This window comes from Rhea pennata, chromosome 6 (assembly GCF_028389875.1).
Source record: "Rhea pennata isolate bPtePen1 chromosome 6, bPtePen1.pri, whole genome shotgun sequence".
NCBI classification, from domain to species: Eukaryota; Metazoa; Chordata; class Aves; order Rheiformes; family Rheidae; genus Rhea; species Rhea pennata.
Window position 1 is genome coordinate 37,312,800 of NC_084668.1, and position 22,065 is coordinate 37,334,864.

The following is a 22,065-nucleotide window of genomic DNA, read 5'->3' on the forward strand; positions in this document are numbered from 1 at the left end:
CTGCAGCAAGAGAATTTACAATTGAGTATACAGAAAACATTTTTCACAGTACAAGCAGCTAAGCACTGGAACAGGAACACAGAGAAATGGTGGAATCTCCATCCACAGACATTTTCACAACTCAGCCAAACAAGGCCTACCTCATACAGCTTTGAAGTTCGCCTTGCCTGAACCAGAGAACTGGATTACATAAACTTTAGAGGTTTCATCTAACCTTATTTTTTCCTGTAATGAGAGTCTTTGTATTGATTTCTCTAAACTGTGGCTCAGAGCTCCAGTTATCAGCACTCTCCACAATTCCTAGCATCCTGTTTGTGGGCCAGTGTTCCAAACCCAAGCACCTGCAGTCCGGTTCAGGGAAAGTATCTGGGACCCTACAGCATAACTACAGCTGAAAAGGACAGCTCAGAGCCCTTTACTGACCACTTTGTACAAGTAGTGGACCTGCAGTGAAGATGTGGGCAAATTCTATGGTAAGGATATAGAAACAGCCCTCCTTTTAGAAACTTTACCTTGAAAATCAGCTAGGAGTCCCAGTTGGATCTGGATATTAAACAGACTGCTGTGCTAGAAGCTATGTTTCTTGCTGAGTGGTAAGCATTGACGAGTTATGTAACAGGCCCTGAAGTCACTTACTTTCCAAAGCATTACTGTAACTATGCATCAGTGTCTTGCAGTATTGGGACATTTGAAGGATAAAAGTACAGCGTGAATCTGTACAACTGTCCAAGCTGTGTGACGCAGATGATGAACTTTTGGTTGTATGTGCAAGCTCAGATTGGCTTTCATTTGTAAGAGAATGAGAATTTCCAACCAGTGGGGAGCAGATTAAATGAGCTGAGTGATAGTCATCGCTCTTGGGCTTCAAGCCTGTTGCTTTTAAACAAGGTTGGCCAACTCCAGTAGGCACTTGTGGACATGCAGGATGAGTGAATTCATTTCAGAAGGCAAAACAAAAGTCAGTGTTGTGGGAGGAATCTCCATGGCGACTTTCGGCCTCTGAGTGTGTTGTGAGGCTTGCTGTGGTGGGCACGGTTGATAGTGGTTGCCTTCTCCTTCACAGCTGGGAAAGAGCTCTTTGGTCTTGACACTCTTCAGAAAAGCCTATGGATTAAGCTGCTGGAGGAGATGTTCCTTGGCATGCCCAGCGAGTTCCCCTGGGGGGATGAGATCATGTTGTTCTTGAACGTCTTCAACGGTGCTCTGATCCTGCACCCTGAGGATAGTGCCTTGTTGAGGCAGTATGCTGCCACAGTCATCAACACAGCTGTGCACTTTAACCACCTCTTCTCCCTCAGTGGATACCAGTGGGTCCTTCCCAGCATGTTGCAGGTGAGCCATTTTCCTGAGTCCCAGTGAAGTTACAGACTTTGGTACCTAACAGATACCTAAAATAAAAAACATCAGTATCATTCTCTTTTAGACAAAAAGATTATTTCTGCAGGGCTTGTCAATGGTATTTAAATAGAGACTTAACGTTATCATGCAAATACAGAGAAAACTTATTTCTGTAAAGAAAAAATGATCATGACATTCCTATGTATATTTGTTTTAACATAGTTAACAGTGCTCAGTAGTTAAGACTAGTAATAAATTCAGGTATCTACACAAACTTCACTATATAAACTCTATAGAAACCAGAAACTCTACTCTGCATGGTTAGGCAAATGAATTGGATCCAGGCCTGAGGCTTAGGTTTATTCATCAGAAACAAGACATTTGAAATAAAGTAACTTCATATGAAGTACTTGTCAGGAGCTTTTCAGTCCTGTGAAGGACTCTCCCTCTCTTTTTACTTTCCAAACTGAGAGAAGATACCTTCTGCAATTCTTTTCATTTTTTCCCCATTACCTGTTATTGTCAACTATCAAATTAATAAAATAGCACTTGTGGGAGGCAAAAAAGTAATTCCAAAAGACAACTAAAGTGTAGCTGACCCCGTTTGTTTTTTCCAGAGCCTCATATATCATTCCAGCCACCCAAGACCAGCTCGTTTATTTGTGGTCATCACGAATAAGTTCTTCTACCACTTCTGAGTTTAAAACATACCCCAGCTGTGAATAGCTTAATTCCTGGTGTATCCATACATGTGTCCCTACAGGGGTCTTTGTGTAGCAGATTCTTCTGATTTCATTGGTGAAATGCATATCCTATTAATTATTGCCCCTCTCTTACGTTTATACGATATTGCAAGTGTAACAGGCCGTGTTGACTGGGTGGCTTAGTAAGCATGCTAGATGCTTGTAATTATACTAGTGACATACTAGTCTCTTTGGCCTATTAGACTGCTGGAAAGTGAGTGCATCTTTGCAGAGATCTCACACACTGATAATATTTTAGAAACCTTCAAGAACTCTGTGCTGTAATGTTAAATTTACACTAACAAAATTTCAGCATTACCTATTGCCAGCAAATATCAAGAAAATCCTTCCATTCTGCCTGCCTGCTGCCTCCCCCCCCAAACCTACTAAAGATTTGTACTGCAGAGAAGTACAGACAGGCAACTGAAATGGACAAAAGAAGAAAGCATGGTGAAGTTGTTCCTACTAATTATACTGTTTATGTTACTCTGAGAAACAGATCCCACATCTTTGAGAACACCTTGTCTGCATGATTTAGTGGCCTTTCTGGAGGAAATGCTGCTCTGAAAACCTTAAAATATCTTAAAGGTGGGAGGAACTGCTAGCATGTTGGAGTGTAGACTAGGAGTTCAAACTTGTCTTGACAAACTGGAGATGCAGTCTGAAAAAAGGAAAAACAAATCAACAAAGTTGATCAGGTTGGACAAATGTAGGTTCTTATTTAGGAACAATCAAGCGCAGAAATCTGGAAGGAAAATTAGCTGATAAAATAGCACTTCTACAGTGAAGTATGTGGGAGTTGATATAGATCTGAAGCTGAACATGAATCAATTGCCTTGATACGGGAGGGAAAAAAAAAGTGTCAAATGCTATTCTGGGGTGACTGTACAGAATTATATCTTGTGAAAGGCACATGGAATAATTCTGCTGTAATCAGCAGTGCTCCCAACTCAGAGTGCTGACTGTCCAGTTGTAGGCACTGCACTTCTTTAAAGACATCAGTTACCTGTAGGGAGTGCAAGACTAGGACGTGGAGGTACATCTAGAAAACATGACACATGAGAAAGGGCGGAAAGAGCTGGGATTTGATCAACTGAAAAAGGTGCAGATTGATGGAGAAAGCACTGTGTGGCATCAAACATGCAAAGTGCTTCTAGAAAGGAGAAGGGAAGTATCTACCTCTGATATAGAGAATAAAAAATAATGAACCAAAGCTGTGACAAGGACAGTTCAAGCTTGATACAAGAAAGCCCCTTTTCTGTGTGTAGTCTTGGCCTAAAACACAGCCTGGAATCATGGTCAAGTCTCCATCTCTTTAAAAAAAAGAAAAAAAGAAAAGAAAAAGGAAATGTTGGAAATGACAAGGCTGTGATTCTTCCTAGGCTGAGGAGATGGAGAGCCTTCCACTAGAGGAGTACTTCCATGTCCTTTTTTATTTCCTTAGGTATATGCTGACTATGAAAGCAACCCACAGTTACGCCAAGCAATTGAGTTTGCGTGCCGCCAGTTCTACATTCTGCATCGCAAGCCTTTTATTCTGCAGCTGTTTGCAAGTGTGGCCCCTCTCCTGGAGTTCCCCGTGAGTAAAAGCCATTGCTTGGGCTCTGTATGAGAAGTCTGTAGGCAGTCAGCCCCCCGTCAGAGTTCAGAGAGAGTAAACAGTGGAGCAACAAGCACAGTTCTTACTGATCATGCACTTACTGCCCTCAGGACTGCCAGAACCCTTTCCTGAACTTACTGTTGCAGGCTTTTGTTTGCCAGTTGATTTATGCTTTATTTTACCTCCAGAATCATCTGACAATGGTCACTGTAGGGCAAGTTGCTGAGATAATGGTCCACTGGTAAACATGGTCTCACTTTAAATTTCTGTGTACAAGTAAGTTATAAAAGGACAGCAATGATTTGTAGCACTTTAAGCATATGGCAAATCCTTTTCTAGAATCTAACAATAAGAACAATAAGAAAAGAAAGCTTATTGCCAAGTTTTACTGCATATGAACTCTAAGACTGAATTAGCCATGTTTTTAAATATCCATTGATGACTTTACAAGTCAATGCAATTTTAATTTAAAGGGGGACTGCCACATCAAATTATGAGCACATATAACCTACTCCTTCACAGGAGTAAAGCAACAAAGATCTGCTTTTTCTGGGGAGTAAAGTGTGCAGTTTTCAGATTGTATTTCCACTGTAGCATCAATCTGCTGAGTCAGGTAAAGCTTATTATTTGATAGCAGTAAATTAGTGAATTCCTGATGTCTAGGTGAGCTCTTTGCTATAAATACATGTTTGTGTCTGTGGATATATATACATATACTGTATATGGGGATATAGTGTGTGTGTGTGTATATATCCATATACATATGCATATATACACACATAGTGTGTGTGTGTGTAGTCATATATATATTTCCATATATGACTATCTCTCTATATATATCCACACACACACACATATATTTATATATACACACGCACATATAAAAGAGTTGCGCACATCTCCAGAATCTCCAAATAAAGATTCCTGGGATGCACAAGGCCCTCGGAAAACCAACCGCAAATGCATGTCATTGAAACAGGATGCTGCAAACAATGGATCCAACAAAGGAGTGTCAGCTCAGTGCCTGTTTGACCTGCTGCAGTCTCTGGAGGGAGATACTCCAGACATTTTGGACATCTTAGAGCTGGTGAAAGCAGAAAAGCCTCTCAAATCATTAGGTAACAGCCAAGAACTCTTTATTAAGTGATTCTTGTTTGTTATTTATTGACCCAGCATGTATTTGATCAGCATGATTTGTTCAGGGCTCCCAGAGTGCAGCAATACCTATTTCTTGTGCTTCATATAGCTTTTAAGGTTAGCTTTATTGCCACTCTCTCTTAGATATTTTCTGCAGGATGGGAATTATTCATTTATTTTGTTCCAGAACTGCTACTTCTGCATTGAACCCGCTAGCCTGAGACTAGCTCCTGGCATTTTGAATTTCATCATGTGTGGGTGAAAAATAAAGATCCCTAATAAACTGTTATCATGCTGACAAGATCAGCGTCTTTCTCTCCCTTGCTCTGTGTGGGCAGAGGACAAAAGATCCTCTCCTGTGGGCAGACTATGACTAGTAAATGATGGATGCCACTGAGAGATTTAACAGTGCTTAGCTCTGTGAGGGGAGTCAATTTATTACAAAGCAGAATATATAGGGCTCTATGATGTATCTAGGACACTATATCTCTTGGTAGTAATCTGTCTAATGAAGTATTTAGGAATTCAGCTGTTTTGTGATTTGTAGAGGAGTAATTTTTGCTGATATTTATAAGGATCTTTGATTTATTTCCAAATTGGTACTTTCCTTAAATAATGCTGATTTTGATGAACTGTGAGTCTGTACAACAATGTTATAAGTTATAATAATGGTACAGAAAGAGAAGATATTTCTTCCTCTTTGTAGATTGTAGTAAACATCTATGTAAAGCTTTATCTTCTCTTTGGGTATTCAGAGGCATCTTTGAAAATTCCTAAGTATGTGTTGAAGATGACACTGTAAATGAAGAGTTGTGTGCCTGCAATTTTCCCTGTGAAAATCAGAATTATGTAAAGCATCTGATGTGGGAATTAAAAACCAGAAGGAAACATAAAGATTGTCCTTAAGCTCACGTGTTCTTGTCACATGTGAGTTTAAGATTTTTTTCTTGTGATGGGTGACATTTGAAACAGGACTCTAGTAGCAGTTGTAGGCCTTGTGCTCAGCAGTGAGTTGTCCTGCTGAGAATTGTTTCTCGCATTCCGAGTTCTTAGATGGCAGGGTGAAAGTGGGGGTGCAGCAGGCGTTCCTTTTTTACAGATAGATATTTTTTCAAAAATCAAGAGCTTTTTGAAATTGTTAACGTGAGAAGCAAGCGACTGAAAAGGAGGCGAAGAAAGGAATGTGTTAGCTCCTTTCATAGTCAGTATATTCGTGGGATAGTTTTCTCACAGTTTTTTTCTCTCCTCAGACTTCTGCTACGGGAATGAAGACTTAACCTTTTCAATCAGTGAAGCTATCAAGCTCTGTGTGACAGTGGTGGCCTATGCTCCTGAATCATTCAGAAGGTGCTATTTGTTTCTTGGTTTGTGCATACTCAGGAAAGACATAAGAGTTGCATATCGTGTGAGGAAGGAAGACGGCAAATAGAGGCAGAGTATAAGGACATTCCAAGGACTGAAGTTCTCTGTGAGCCTAAGCCATGGCAGTATTCCCAAGCCTTGGTCTGCAGTCCTAGGACACTGACTCCAACTGCTGCCAACCGCTCGCTAAAGAACTAAGCTGGATGGTGGCCTGAGCAGCAGAGCATAGGCTATATTTCTATAATAGTGAGTGAGGTGGGGATCACACTATGTTCTAAGGGTTTCTGCAGTCACTGAGGCAGTGAAATTGGAGAGGAGAAATAGCCAGCTGGAAAGAACAGAAAATCACTGACTGAGGGGAGGTAAACTGTGTGTGCAAATGGATGACATTCAGAAGATATCCAGGTTCAGAATGTTTTTATTATTATTGTTTTGTGCATCAGCTAATTTTCCTCCTGATGTCCCTTATCAAAGAGTTTTTTAGGCCCAAGACTGCTTACCTCGTGAGAAACTAGGAAATCCTAGGCCAATGAGAGGTCTGGGGGTCTTCAGATAGAAACCTAAGCTTCCACCTGAAGTGAATTTCAGGATTGATGGAATAAAGCTGAGCGAATATTTGTTATGTTCCAGCCTCCAGATGCTGATGGTCTTAGAAGCACTAGTTCCCTGTTACTTGCAGAAACTGAAGCGACAAACCTCTCAAGTGGAGACTGTGACAGCAGCTCGTGAGGAGATTGCAGCTATGGCGGCACTTGCTACCTCTTTGCAAGCTCTCCTGTACAGTGTAGAAGTTCTCACCAGGTAACTCCTGAGTACCGAAGGCCTCAGCCTCATTTAGTGATCAGTTTGGGGAGAAAGAATGCACAGGAGCTACATGATGGGGAGTCACAGTATGTAACTTACCTTATATAATGGCTGAGTTTTAGACATGGTAAAAATAGTGCCAGATTTCACCAGTTCTCAAACAGTATTTCAGTGCAGTTGTTGGATTCAGTTTTTAGTGTGTTATTCACCTTTCCTTTGGCAGGCCTATGACAGCCCCACAGATGAGCAGGTGTGACCAAGGCCATAAAGGGACCACAACAGCTAACCACGCTATGTCAGCAGGTGTGAACACCAGGTAGTTTTTCTTTCTTTCTCATTTTTCTTACAAGCTTTTTTGAGTAATGTCTCATTGCTCAGAATGCTTAGAGCACTTCCTCAGTTGCCCAAGGAAGTGCGCTAAATACTGGCAGTGTCTATAAGAGAAAAAAAATAGATTAAAAAGCATAGCCCAGGAGTGAATTTCTGTTGGTAACCAATATCCCCATTTCTAGAGTTTCCAGTTTAAAAACACGTGACTAAACTGAAGATCAGGATATCAAAATGGAGGACACACATCCTAGATGTCTTCTTTGTTTCTTCTGTTTCCCTTTTTGACCTCTGGAAGTACACTGACAAAGCAACCCTGTCCCTCAGTTTCCTGTTTTTCTTCCTTCTCAGTCCATTGTTGAAGAGGTCACTGAGCAGAACCAGTTTGGGTAGCAGAAGGGTCTGTTCCTTCTGGCCTTGTTCCAAGAAACTGAACAGCAGTGAGAGCTCAGTGCTGTGTGTTGGTGGAGATTGGCACCTCCTCTAGTCTTCTTTTCTTTTATTCTCTTTTCTATCATCTTTTCCTCAGCATTGGTCTAGCTTCTTTTTGCAATTACAGATAGCAAAGCAGAGAATGCAGAGCATTTGACAGAAAGAGAAGAATGACAGGGAATATTTTTGCCCTATGTTTAAAAAGCCAACAAACGAACTACACTCAGGAGAAGGAAATAAGATAGGAGGTGGGGTCAGCAGACTGTAATGCTGCTCCTTGGCCAGTGCAGCCTTTCAGAATGGGCTACTGTGAGGTCAAGGCCACTAGACAATTTATCCAGTTACAGAGCAAGGGCTTAAGAAACCTTCTCATACAAGCCAACCAAAAGCCTTTGAGATTTGAAATGATTTTCTGTGCAGCACTGGTTACTCTCCTCAGAGGCCTTGCTGTACAGGCTACACCTTACTGCGCTTAAAATCTGAGTGCTTGTGCTGATCCAGAGAGGAAGTTCTCCTAGCAGGAACTGGAGTAGCTGTTGCTTCCAGAGCAGAAGATTCCTACTTGAATTCTCTTTGTTAGAAAACAACTCATAAGAAAGTCTGTGTACAGCCAACAGGCCAGTAAAATACCATGGCCTGCTTAGGACTGCAAATGAGGAATATGTTTTTGGCAAGACATGCTTTCTAAGCTGTTCCCTTTCTTTATATTCAAGAGGAATAGAAATCACTTTGCTACATGGATCATTGAAGGACTAGTATGTCAAGTTACAGGTGTATAGTGCACACATCTGGGTTGGTTACTCCTGGAATCAGTCTGTTACTATTTCAGATTAATTCATCCAGTCTTAAAGTCTCAGGGGTGCATCCATCAATTAGAGTGAATAAAGTCACAGCTTGCTTTTTCAGGCCAGGATCTAAGAAGCAGATAAATTACTACATGCCAAGGCTAGAAGTGGATATGTGCTGCTTACTTCCATTGCAAGATTGCTCAATCTAAAAAAAAAAAAAAATAATAATTATAGGGAGTATAGTGTTTTATATTTCTTGTCTGCTGATTTTGGAAAGCAGTTAATATGTACCTGCTAACTGGCAGTTTAGAGAGTCTTGAAACTGTGTGACTTGAATATCCTGATTGTTCAAAACTACAGCAATCTTGTTTACTGCCCACTGAGAAGCAAATGCTGTTCAGTGAGATTACTAATTACATGTAGTATCTGTTCCAGCAATATGAGATACCATCCTGCCCATGGGGACTATACCCCCAGGCTAGAATAGTGTCATTCTCTTTCAGAAAGGCACAGCATAGCCGTTCCTAAGTTGCTGTTTACAACTGCGCTATTTCTGTTTTCCCAGGTACCCAGAACAGGGAGCCAAACTACACTTTATCAGGTACAGTAATATCTTTACCCAGTCTTCCTTAGCATGTCATGATCTGCTGCTTAGCAGTTTCCAGGTTCACTGGGTCCCACCCACTGCTGCTGTGACAGGCTGCATAGCTTCAGAGGAAGGTAGCAAAGGGTAATTCATATAGACATTATTCTTAACAGGACTTTGTAGGGGATAAATTCTCACTTTTCCTTTACCACAGATGCAACTGTCTTCGGTTGCAGGGAAAAGCACCTGTTACAAAACAGCAAGCTGGAGAGGTTGTTATACTCTGCCCCGTTCATCTACTGCATATGACATTTCCTCCCTTTTCTTACTTTATATCCTCTAGAGAAAACCTTCACTTGCTGGAGGAGGGCCAGGGTCTTCCCCGAGAGGAGCTGGATGAGCGAATTGCCAGAGAGGAGTTCAGGAGACCCCGGGAGTCACTGCTGAATATCTGCACGGAGTTCTACAAACACTGTGGCCCAAGGCTGAAGATTTTACAGAACCTGGCTGGGGAACCCAGAGTGACTTCTCTGGAGTTGCTGGATGTGAAGTCCCACATGAGGTATTCCACAGACTTTCTACTTTTGCTAGCTCATTTACCTTTCTTTCAGTTGTAATTTTTCTTAAAGGCAGACTGGATCACTTTTTGGTAATGTAGAGTTACATGTTACATGGCTGAACCACACAGAACTTGTTTGGGATGTTCTTTAGATTCTACCTTACGCCATTTGTGTGTAAGGAAGGTTTCATGTGCCCAAGTAGTCTCATTCAGGCTCCCAGTTCCAGTGGGTGAAATAGCCCTGAGGAGGACTCATGTCTGATGCATCAGAATAAGACAGAGTGAGGAGCAGTGCAGTTAGGCTGCCTCTGCAGGGGAAGGGATGCGAAAGCTGCCTGGCTGGCTGAACGCAGCCTTTCTCCTTTCCTGTGACTTCGTGCACCAGACTCGGCCTCCAGCAAGCTGGGGGAGGAGGAGAGCAACCTCTGCACTGTGCTGCATTAGCACCTGAAATACCATAGAGGATGGAGAAGGAGCAGTTTGCAGGACCATCACCTCACTGTGTGATACAGCAGGTGCACAAGTCTTTTATTGAGGTGCAGCACAATTTGTTTCATGGTAAGAAGTGTCTCAGTGAAAACTGAAGAACCTTCTAAACTCTGAAGTAAAAATTTGAAGTGTATGTTTTCTCGGGTTTTCTAAGCTCTTTAAGATTTTCTGAGGTAAAATCTTGTGCGACTCTCACAAGTTTTCCCTTCAAGCTTTGAAGTTAAAAAATCGGTAAGAGAAATTTGAGTTGGTGTGTGTTGGAGTAGGCAGAGATATCTTCGGGGGGCTTGACTATAGGGTGAATTTGTTGTTCCCCTCATGCTGCTGGTGTGTTTTAACAGTGCAGTTACTCTCTGAGGAAGTCACAGTTAGCACTGTACTGACTGTCACTTGTCACAAGGAAAACTGGGGCTAATATGAGGCAGTCTCAGGGTTATCTGTATGGTGGGGCAGGGGAGCCAGCTGTCTCAGTACTTTTAGGAGACATAGTAAAATACTTCAAGATCATTCTTTAAATTCAGAGCAGCTAAATATCAACAGGGCATTTCTTTACAGCCTTAAGCCAAACAGTGCTCAGCAGAGTATTAAAGTAAATAGGAAAAATAGCAAAGATATTGTAGACTATCTGGCACTGGTCTTGGCCCCAAAGGTAATCGAAACTACCTTAATAGTAATTTGTTATGCCCTGAAGCCCACGGGGCCGTTCTGGCTGCCAGTTATTCCTCTGTTGAAGCTCTATGCTATTTCCCTGGGTATGCCCTGTGAAGGAAGGTGAAGCTGAAGAGTGACAGGTTAGCAGTGCGCTGAACCTGCTCTGTTCCTGCCCCCTGGACCAGAAAAAAAAAAAAAAAAAAAAACTCAGAAGGCTCCTCTACCTTTTACACATATGCTCTGGCACTCTGCAGAAAAACGACAAAGCCCCTTATCAGGCGGATTCTGTCACAATTTGAGGTCTTTGGATTCAGGCTATCTATGTAGAACACCAAATTGTGTTTGATGTTAATTTAGATCTTGTTTAACAAATGATCCAAATTCCTTGGGGAGTTTAGAGAAGTTTTTTGATTGATGAGCTGCTTCCACATGCGCTGAATTTTGTTTTTCTCCTCCCTGGCAAATGTTGAATAATTTAGAGGGTAATTTGAAACAAGAGATGTCTATTACCACACATGCATATCATTTTTATATAGTGCTTGGCTACAAACAAACTAGTTGAAAATTTGATGGACATCGATGCTTTCTCAGTGCCACCTTGATATTTTTACCCAGAGACACAAGCCTCAGAAATACATCTGCTTGGCTGCATTACAAGCTCCATGACTCTTAGCAACAGGAGTCTGAGACGAGGTCTTAAATTTTATATTAGAAAGCAAAGGTGAGACTCTCAGGACAGAGTAGGTCCTTAGTTTAACGTGGTTTTTTGATGATTTCATTGGGAGACAGGAATGTATGTCAAATGGCTGAATTTGTATTATTTAGTGCCACAAAGTAAGGGACTGTTCCCCCCCCCCTTCCCCTATCCCCTTTAATACACTACTATCCTGGTCTTATATTTGCATGCAACATAAGAATGCTCTGTGTGCTCCCTGGAAGTATTTGCTGTTCACAGGAATGGGGGAGCTATATTTTTGTGTGTGTTTACATTTTGGAGTTAGTGAGCTTAATTATTTTTAACCAAGTTTGTGTCCCTCTCTTAAGAAAACTTAAATCCAGATGTACAGAAGATGTTACTGGTATATTTCTGGAAAGAGGTTTCCCTGTGAGCAGATTCCAGTAAAACAGAGTCACAGCACATAGTAGTAGCTGGTAACTGTGTCTGCATTCTTTTCAAGGCAGAAGTTGTTTCACAGCAGTAAAACTAAGGGTTTGACTGGCAGAAGATAATGAGTTGTGTTCCAGTTCTCTTTTGTTTCATGGAAGGTGCTGGAAATGACTGTTTTATTGTGGTTGGAACCACGATTGCTTTATCGTAGTTAGTACTAATTAAAATGAAACATCATTCTGATTGCTACATGAACTCATTTCAAAAGTATCACAAGATGTAACCTTTGTAGGAAATACCTTTTTCTAAGTACAGAGTAGTTTTAACAGATTGACAGGCCAATTCAGAGACTTCAGAAAACAAGGTAATACATTATACACTTCAAATGGGATTCCTCTCACCTATTTTTAGCCATTTAAAAGTAAAATGTTTAGTCTAAACAAATCATAAAAATCTTTTTGCATTCAGTGAACAGAGATGCACATCCAATGGGCAGTTTATCCCAGTATTTTAGGAAGAGTTTAGGAAGAATTTCCTAGGTTGCTTATTTGTGCATGAAAAGTGCTAGAAGATTGACATCCCAGGTTTGATGAGATGGATCTCGCACATTATAATGCATAATTAAGTTTTCTTATAGCATTATATACTACTGATATTGTATTGCCAGAAAGAAGCATAATTGTATGATAATTTAAATTTTTAGTAATTAAGAAAGCAGACATATTCCACAGTAGGACAATATAGTTGTAAAAATTAAGAAATACTGAATAATGAAACACTTTTATACCACTTTTCATTAACCTGAGGAACTCACTGCCCTTGATATTGCTAGACAGATTTTAAAGAGGATGAATATATGTTCTGTTAAGTGAAGACATTTCAGAAAAAGCACTCACAATATGAATAAGATTATTCCGTAATTGTCTACTACAAAGTACAAATCCTACTGAGGATTCAGGGATATACAAGTTTCTATCCATTTTATTAGTAGATGTGATGTGCCTAGATTACCTGTCTTTGTCTACATCAAATCTACAAGTAGCTATTTGTCAAACTGCAAGTATAAGTTAAATGTTGCCATGGTATTTCACAGTCAATATAGAAAATGCCATTGGCAAGACTATCTGGGAGGGTTAAAAGGAGCAACAGCAACGCAGTCTCTAGAGGTGTTAGGAAAAACAAATTGAAACTTCATGGATAAGTCATCATACATAGTACATGCTGTGTAAACTTGTGGGATGGCATATTATTTTTAAAATTTAACACCTGCAAATTGCACAGTGAAACCTCTTAAACTGGTGGCTCTGAAAAATATGCGTGAAACCAAAAACAATTACTCATCAGTTGACATATAGATGATGACTGTGTTTCACGGGTGTTGGCAATGTTGTAATCTTACTTAATAGCTCAGGTACTTTGTTCTTAGCAACACAAATCGGTGACTCTTTTGATGCATTTAATATCAACACAAAAATTAACGGGCTGATATATTCTTTAGATGATTCATGTGTATATAAATATGAACAGTAATCCTAGCAAAAGAACAGGCCCAGAAGTGTAGCTGTGGAGCCTGAGGATTTAAGTAGCAAAATATTTTACTCTTGCGTTCTTCTGTTACTAAGCTCATGATGATTTACCCATTAGTTGATTGGCATGTGTGGAGAAGAGCAAATTGCACAGTATTAGATTGCCTTTTTAACAAACCCTGGTTTTAGGTTGGCAGAAATCGCCCATTCCCTTCTGAAGCTGGCACCTTATGACACGCAGACAATGGAAAGCCGAGGTCTCCGGCGCTACATCATGGAGATGCTGCCCATCACTGACTGGACAGCTGAGGCGGTGAGACCTGCCCTTATCCTCATCTTAAAGAGATTGGATCGTATGTTCAATAAAATTCACAAGATGCCTACTTTGAGGTGAGCAGGTATAATGGAAACCTCTGGGGTCCATTTCTGATGTTGCAAGCCTTGAAATATGGGTATGTCATTTTACTGAAACCGTTATGTTGTACTGAATCTTTAGAACGTATGAGAAAATTAACAATTTTTTTTTTAATGTTAGTGTACATTTGTGTTGACATTTTTCATTGTGGTGTCTTCTGGTGGTCGCAAGAGAAGAAATGCATGGTAATTGAGAACTTGCAGAAATTTCATTCTTCTCCCAAATAAGTCTAGATTTATACCGTGTCTTTGCCCTCTTTATTTTTTTTTTTTTGGTTGTGAGTTGAGGAGATTAATTTTGTTTTTTAATGGAAAGTTAAACTATAGTATTTCTGGAATAGCTTCTTATGAAAATAGTGTTATTTCCTCTGCAATATAAGAATGGTCTGAAAATATGTAGTAGTAGTGGAATGCCTTTTCATAAAGGGAGCAGAGCTGTAGTAATTGCATCTAGTCAGTGGTTGGTGAAAGCCTAGTGCATCATACAGTAGTGTTGTGATACAGGCCTTGGTAACTGCAAGAAGTATTCAATATGGAGCAGTTCCACTTTGGAGGCAGTGATACAAGTCTGGCCTCAGTAGCGTAAAATTTCCCAGTGCTGCTGACTTTCCGGTGATCTGAGCAAAAAGAGTTGTTGGACTCAGTCACCTTCATGGATAAATGCTCTCACTCTAAAAGCTCCAGTCACTTTGTTGATAGTCTGAGCTGAGAAGCAAGGTGATGTTGGAGAATATCAGAATTTGGGACTTAGGCATAGAACTTTAGGTCCCAGTGGGAACATATGTACCCAACTAGGATGGAGCAAATAACAGGGAGATGACCTCTTCTTTCTGGCATGCCTGCCTACTGCATTCCTTTTGACTAACAATCTCCTTTAATAAACTCCTGTCCTGGTAGGGGAATTTAGAAAGGGAAATTTTGATGCTTTCCCTTCTTACTGGTTTGATTCTTTGCCATGTCTTGTCTGCTTCTTGCTCATTCTTTCTTTGTCTTGGCCTCAAAAGGGCAGCTCAGGGTTCTTCCAGTTCCTGAAGATCTTTCCTCTTTGTGTAAGTTGGATGAATGTTCATAAATTTGAATTCCCTTCATATCCTCTTTGTAGCTGTGCCTCTACCTCTACCTGGCTAAAACAGCTCTTCCGTACACCTGGTGACGGAGACAGCAGAGCCACTGATCCAAATGCTGCAACCAGCTTCAAACATGATTGGGCCAAGATGTTTATTAGAGACTGGGCTGGGTGGCAGACCCCAGCAGCAGCCCATTAAGGTACTCAAATTAGTACCTTACATGCTGCCTGTGACTGCCCAGCCCCAAAACCAATGTCAGATTGGAGTGGTGTATGCCTAAGAGCAAGTACGTGGTATTCTGGAGTAGGTTTGGCAACAGCAGATGTTGAAAGATGAGATGTGTGTTTGCATGCATAAGAACTTATGTAGTGAACCCTTGATCCTCCTTGTGCCTCTAAGAAGTCTTCTAAAGAGCTTGACTAAGTGTATCATTAAGCCTTGAGCTCTCTAATAAATTATGCTGGCCAGGTCCTTCTCTCCTGATTAGTGTAAAGTCAGACGTTGGCTTGAGACCTCTGCTACCTCTGAAGAGTCAGTCCCCTGAGATGAAGGTTGGGAACCACTTTGATGTTACCTATGTTGTGTCTGCTTATGGTTAGGAGGGGCTCAATTCAGCACTTGTCGCAAGCCGTAAAGACTGTTCAGCATAAACAAAAGTATCAGAGAAGAGAACAACCTGGACTGAAGGGCTTTGGTGCCGGTAGGGAGTGAATCAGCTCTCCTACCTGGGGCAAGGGAGGTAAAGACTGCGTGCTCCTTGGCCAGTTTAAATTCAGGGCAGGTTTCATCTGGGAATCACTCTGGCAAAGTAGACTAAACTGCAAAGTAGCTTGCAGAGGATGGTCACAGATGAAGAGTTTGCTCTCTCCAGGCTAAATGGATGAGAACATCTGCAAGCTGGAAAAGACTAAGGAATTGCTCTCTATCAGGAGTGTGGCACAGCAAACAGTTTATTCCCAGACAGGCAGGCCTGAGGCAACTGTCTGGTGGCTCCCTTCAATTTACTGTCTATCAGAGGGAAGGAGTCAGGCAGCAAAACGTAGCCCACCTGCCCTTGCTGTTATGAGAGTTTTTGTGTCCCTAATACAGAGGAGCAGGAACACCTCTGCTATGTTTTTGGTCTCTCGAGTGCCCAATGTGCTCCGTGCTTTTCTGAGCTGCCTGGGTGTAATATCTTTTTCTGTGATGCACTTCGTGCTCATCTTGGACGTCATTGCTGTCTGAAACGTTTCCTTTGTGGGCATCACTGTATGTCAGTCGCCGTGTTTGCGAGTGTCTGGTGGGGGGCAGGAGGCCACTGGCTAACGGCACCTACTGTTGTATTCCAGGCGCCAGGTTGAGTGGGAGCCTGCCAGCAGTTTGATTGAAGGGGTTTGTTTGACACTTCAGAGGCAGCCTATCATATCCTTCCTGCCTCACCTTAGGTCTCTGATCAATGTGTGTGTCAATCTGGTGAGTAGCCAAGCGGCAACCCTGTGAAACTTTGCTAAACCTCAGTCTGCTGTTGACTTCTCTGGACTGAAGATGACAGTTCATTCCCATTCCTGTCATTTTACCTGTCCCCTTTACCCCTCACAAGGGGACTTCGCAAGTGACACTAGAGATAGCAAGGTTCATTTTTGAAGTGGTGCACGGGGAGATACAGCGAGCAGTGGCGTGGTCAAGCGATTTATTTCCGTTGCTTCCCACGCACCACTTTGAAGATCCACCTTTGCCTCATTGAGCTGAGAGTTGAGGGCTGCAAGTTGGAGAGTGGGGTGGTGGAGACTGCACACACCTGGTAGAGGTGGGGCGAGGGTGGCACTGGGGATACCTACCATCTCCAGTGGGGAAGGAACCTGATGGCTCTGTCAGAGGCCATCGGGTGCGGACTAGTTAGAAGGGTTTATATGGGTGTATTTACCCTACTGTTTCCAATGTCCCTGGCTTGATCTAGTGCAGGTTTGCAGTGTACAGTGTTCAGATCCCTCTCTCAGCAGAATTTATGCCCATAAGTATGTTGCATTGGAGAGATGATACAGATCAAGCCTGCTTCACCTGTCTGGTCATTCAGTGGTGGACTGTAGTGTTTCTACAGCTGGTACACTGGGGGCAAACCCTCAGTTTGAAATCAGTGCAACTACAGCCATTTGTACGAATGTACATGCTTACATTCTATCTGGAAAAAATACAAATAAAAAGGGCATTTTCATTGTATTGGATTTAATAATCTTTTATTTTTAGAATGCAAATGTTGGAACTTTTTTTTTTTTTTTTTTTTTTTTTTAGCAGTAATAGCAAACCTGTAAAGTTCACCGTTGCTCTGAGCAGTTCTAGAAAACAATGATTATCAATTCAGGTGCAGTACTGGTATTTGTCAGCCTTCTGTCCTTCAAGCCTGTACAGAACTCAGCTGCAAGGGCAGAGAGGCTCCATGCTGAAGTCTCATGTTCATGAGACTTCTTTCTTATTTAAGTAGAAGTGGCTGCAAGGATGCACTGCAAATTTGGGTTCTCAAACTATGTAAGGTTGGTTGTTACACATAGTAAGCTGAAACACAGGTTTAGAGTGGCCTTGCAGTTTGGGAGGCAGACATGGCAGAGTGAATCATACCACCGAGTACTCCAAAGGGCCTGTACTGAGAATCAGCCAGAGTGCACAAAAAAAAAAAAAAAAAAAAAAGCGAAAAGCTCTTAAGTGCAGTCATGGTGCTTACCTTCAGCTGGCTGGGAGCATCCAGGGATAGCTACCAGAAAGAAATGTACTCTTAATAGTAAGTTGCGTTTTATCTTTAGCTGCCAAAACTGTGGCCACTGTGAGCTGTGGGAAAGCCCCTGACTCTATGCTGATATTCATGTGTAGACCAGCTGCAGCTTGAAGCCCAAAAAGAGAACAGCTGGGAAGGTGAGGAAATATCTACGTAACACAAAGGGCTGTGCATCCTCCCATTTATCCTTTGGCTCTCTGGAAGAAAACATTACTGCCCTTCTTCCCAGGCTGAATTTGGAGAAACAGAGTGCATTCAACTTGCCTAAGTTTAGGGGTCTGCTATGCGGTCTCTGCTTGTTACCATCGTCTAGGTGGGTCTAGTCATCATGCAGGCAGATGCAGGGCTGTGATATAATTTCCTCCTGAGGGAAACATCCAAAACAGATCAAATAACTCTCCCCTAGAAGTGTTATTTTCATGTGCTGATTGTTCAGGGGATTCCAAACAGCCAGCTCACATGCAGATGACTGCATTTTAGATATTTGGAGTCAGGTGAGATGAATCACACTCTGAGTCCCTAAGAACAGACTAAGCTTGAGAGGAATCTGAACATTGTACAAAATCTGGCTTAGGTCAGGCTTAGGACATTGGTTTTCCAGTAGATCAGTAAGAGAAGGGAAAAGATGTCCAGTTTCAATGCAGTCTTTTTGCTTTGATGACATACGCTTATTTGTTACAGTTGTTACATGACATATCCTCCAACTCTAAATGTTCCACCAGTCCAGTGCTGGTCATTCAGGGCTGGTACTGGGTACATTTATAAATGTACCAGATTACCTGTGCACTCTGCCCATCCTTGCTGTTCTCCTCTCCTTCCTTCCCTTTGCCTGCTAGAACTCCTTCTCCTAAATGGCCCTGTCTCCTGCAAGGTCCACCAGGAGGGTTGGTTCTTCTAGAGCCACCCCAACCTGGTGTTCAAAGAAAGGCCCTCCATTTCACATCATGTTGGAGGATATGGCATGGATGAAACTGTAAGTCAGTTGTGGTGATGTGCTTTGTTTGTATTGCAGGTGATGGGAGTGGTAGGACCCTCCAGTGTGGCTGACGGATTACCCCTTCTTCATCTCAGCCCTTATCTCTCGCCACCTCTGCCCTTCAGCACAGCTGTTGTCCGGCTTGTAGCATTGCAGATACAGGTGTGTCTGCCATGGCCTGTGGCCAGGCCTGTTTTAGCTTCTAGTTGAGACACCAACTCCTCGGTGCTCTTGTTTTTTTTCTGCAAAAGCTGGGCAAAAACTGTGGAACATACACCAAAAATCAAAGAGAAGCAACACGTAAATTCTCCCGTAGTTGTGAAGTTGTGAACTGAGCTCAGAATTCACTTGTTAGAGCCAAGTCCACAGCAAGCATCCATCAGCTTAACGCTGCCATTGAAGTGCAGGGAGTTCAGCTGATTGATGCTATTTAAGGCTCTGACAGGTATATTAGGATTTTTCACAGGATCTAAGGGGCTCGCATAAGTCTGCTGTGACTGGAGACAGGCCCTGGCCTGGGTCATGCCCATGTAACCCTACCTCTTTTCCTGTGGGTGCATGTGCGTAACCGAGAGTGGAGTTGGGGCTTGTCTGCTGTTACCTGTGCTGGTCGCACAAGCAGTGTACGGGCTCCGGAAGGCAGGACACCTGGCTTTTCAGCTGCTGACTCGATAGCATCCTTGTTGTCCAGGAGAACAAACCCATCCTGGACCTTCTGGAGAATTTCATCAGTATTTCTGTCTCATAGCAGTGCCATGACTATTACAGAGTCTTTCTTCCTCTGTAACCCTTACCCTCCACATTGGCATAAAATCACGCAGAAGGGAGACCATGGGAGGGGCAGAATGCAGAGACAGATTTCCTAATCCAGCTCCAATTTGTGTTTTTTGTTATTGGCACATCCAGTTGGATTCTTCAGCAGGCATTTCTGAGCTGCGGGGCAGCTTGGGAAGGAAGGTTAAGGGATCAAAACACAGTGCTCTGAGCATCAGACAGAAAAGGACTTTTTGGCATTAACTTTTTGACACAGAAATAGCACAGTTTCTTCCAGCTCTGAGGTAATGGTTCTTTAAACAAAATCAGGAAAGGGCCATCCTCATCTTCTCTGAAATCTTTGCTCTTTTTTTTAAAAGCAGACACCAAATTAAACACTTTTTAAACAGTGTTGGGAATTTTCATTTTTATTATCTATTTATTGTCTCTCATCTATGTATTATCCTCTGCTTCCTGTTTGCCTATTCTTTTCATGAGTTTTAAATGGAATGAAAACTAAACTTGTCAGAAAAACACCTGAGAAGCCATATTCCTAATTCTTCCAGCACGATATAAAACAGAATTGCTTCACTCCCTGTCAGAAAATATCTCCTGGAGTTTGTCAACCCAAGTGTGCAAGCTTGAGGGGTTGCAAGGTTCAGTTTTGTTTCACAGCAAAGTCTATAGCAAGTGGCAAAAGCTGTAAATATGCAGATGTTCTACTGACAGTCATTTGTGTTGCTACCATTAAAAAAGATGATGAAAGACCTTATGTTTTAGGCTTGAGTAAGTGTCAAAAAGTAAATGTGCATTTTATTTATTCTTTCATACTTAATGTTAGGGATGATGATAGGGTAGTGTAAGCTGAGGCAGAACAAAGGAACAACCTCCATGTTCACATAGCAGAATATTTAGATTATGTCATTGGTGCAACTCCCTCTTTTCATTTTTTTTTATTCCCCTTTCATTTTTTTTATTCCCTGTATTCTGGGACAGATCCTGATCTCATTCACAGTAATGCAGAGATTGGGTTTAAAACCCAGCTGACTCCGGTAGGAAACACCAGGCTTTGCTCATGATGTCTATGAGTTAGGAGTCTGGGCTTCTTATCTCGTGGCTATGCCAAGCAGGTGACGCTTACCTTACTCTATGAATTCCTTACTCCTGACTAAGCGGTCTCAGGGCTTCTAATTCAGTCAGGTCACCACTGCTTGTGTTGTACTGTGTAAACAGGGTGCCTGGGGGTCATCGTTCCCTGCAGTAACTTGTGTGCGTGATCTGCTGATGAAATCGTTTAATCCTTTCTTATTATTACTGCACAGGCTTTGAAAGAAGATTTCCCCCTAAGCCATGTCGTCTCCCCATTCACCAATCAGGAAAGAAGGGAAGGAATGCTTTTAAACCTACTGATTCCATTTGTGCTCACAGTAGGATCTGGAAGCAAAGGTCTGACTAATTTAACAAAAAGAGTATTTCTCCCCCTTTTCTGACAACCAATGTTTGTACTTTGCCTGCTCTCTGTTGACTTTTTTTTATTTGGTTTCCTGTCACTGGCAGTGTGTCAGCTAAAGTGCCCATTGGGTCTGAGACTCAGAAAAGCCCCACTGGGAGCAGTTGTTGTTTCTCCTCTTTGTTTCAGCCGTGCCATTTTCTCTCGCCTTTCACAGATGTGCTCCTCCTTTTGAAACAGGAGTGCAAGGCAAGACAGATCTGTTGTAGCAGAAGCCAGAGGGGAGCAGATGTAACAGAAATTGTGTGCCCCTGTGGATTGCACTCTGCCCAATCCATACCACTTGTCTGGCACAAATCCTACTCCTTGCTTTCTTTTATAGAGGGCGATCACTGTTAAGTTCCTAAGTGAAAGTGAAGAGTTGAGGGAGTGTGGGAGGCCAAAAAGAGATGAGATCATTAGATAACTGAGCAGGACATTTCTTTGTGCTGTTTAACTCTGTGTTTATGTGTGTGTGTTGGTGTTAAAATAAACTTTGCCTTTGCTTGCAGGAGGAGGAGAAGCATAACGAGGTGTGGGGGAGTGATTTTGGCTTTAGGGGACGTTGAGATTGCACCGCATTTTGGAACTGAACAGGGTCTTTTGGGTGTCTGGGATATGGCCTGATCTTTTTCTCTCTCTCCCCTCCCAATGCATCTCAGACAGCCCCTGGCTGGAGCAGCCGGAGGTCCTGCTGCTGCTCCAGACTGTTATCAATATCCTCCTGCCACCTCGCATCATCAGCACTTCCCGTAGCAAGAACTTTATGCTCGAGAGCTCCCCTGCCCACTGCTCCACCCCAGGGGATGCGGGGAAGGACCTGCGGCGGGAAGGGCTTGCAGAGTCTACCAGCCAGGCTGCCTACCTGGGTGAGTGATGGCTTCTGCTCACCCCTGCGAAGAGACAGAATTAAAATGAAGCATTCAAGACTGTAGATAGCAACAGGGAAAAAACATCCCAGGCAGGGATGGTTTCTAAGCGTTTCTAAGGACTGAGCTCCTTTGGGCTGCCTTCTGTCTTGTCCTGAGCCAGGGGGAAAAGCCAGAGTGGGAAGCCAGGATTAACTCCAAGAAGTGCTGCAATGTGAGTGGTGTCTGCACTGCAGCTGGAAGAGGTTGCAGCATGCATAGAAGTTGCTCAGTTTTCACCCTGCCAGGCTATTGCAGTGAA

At 42.4% G+C, this 22,065-nt stretch overlaps 1 protein-coding gene across 3 annotated transcripts in view; it reads left to right on the forward strand.

The window, feature by feature from the left end:
* Positions 1-22,065, forward strand: part of UNC80 (unc-80 homolog, NALCN channel complex subunit) — a 134,680-nt gene that overhangs the window by 95,333 nt on the left and 17,282 nt on the right. For all 3 annotated transcript variants that reach the window (XM_062578655.1, XM_062578654.1, XM_062578656.1), the window contains 13 exons: positions 1,064-1,332; positions 3,526-3,660; positions 4,661-4,799; positions 6,069-6,165; positions 6,811-6,981; positions 7,208-7,300; positions 9,097-9,132; positions 9,461-9,679; positions 13,640-13,840; positions 16,260-16,383; positions 18,690-18,815; positions 20,729-20,852; positions 21,558-21,764. In XM_062578655.1, the coding sequence (XP_062434639.1) occupies positions 1,064-1,332; positions 3,526-3,660; positions 4,661-4,799; positions 6,069-6,165; positions 6,811-6,981; positions 7,208-7,300; positions 9,097-9,132; positions 9,461-9,679; positions 13,640-13,840; positions 16,260-16,383; positions 18,690-18,815; positions 20,729-20,852; positions 21,558-21,764 (1,941 nt within the window). The remainder of the gene's footprint in view (positions 1-1,063; positions 1,333-3,525; positions 3,661-4,660; positions 4,800-6,068; positions 6,166-6,810; positions 6,982-7,207; positions 7,301-9,096; positions 9,133-9,460; positions 9,680-13,639; positions 13,841-16,259; positions 16,384-18,689; positions 18,816-20,728; positions 20,853-21,557; positions 21,765-22,065) is intronic.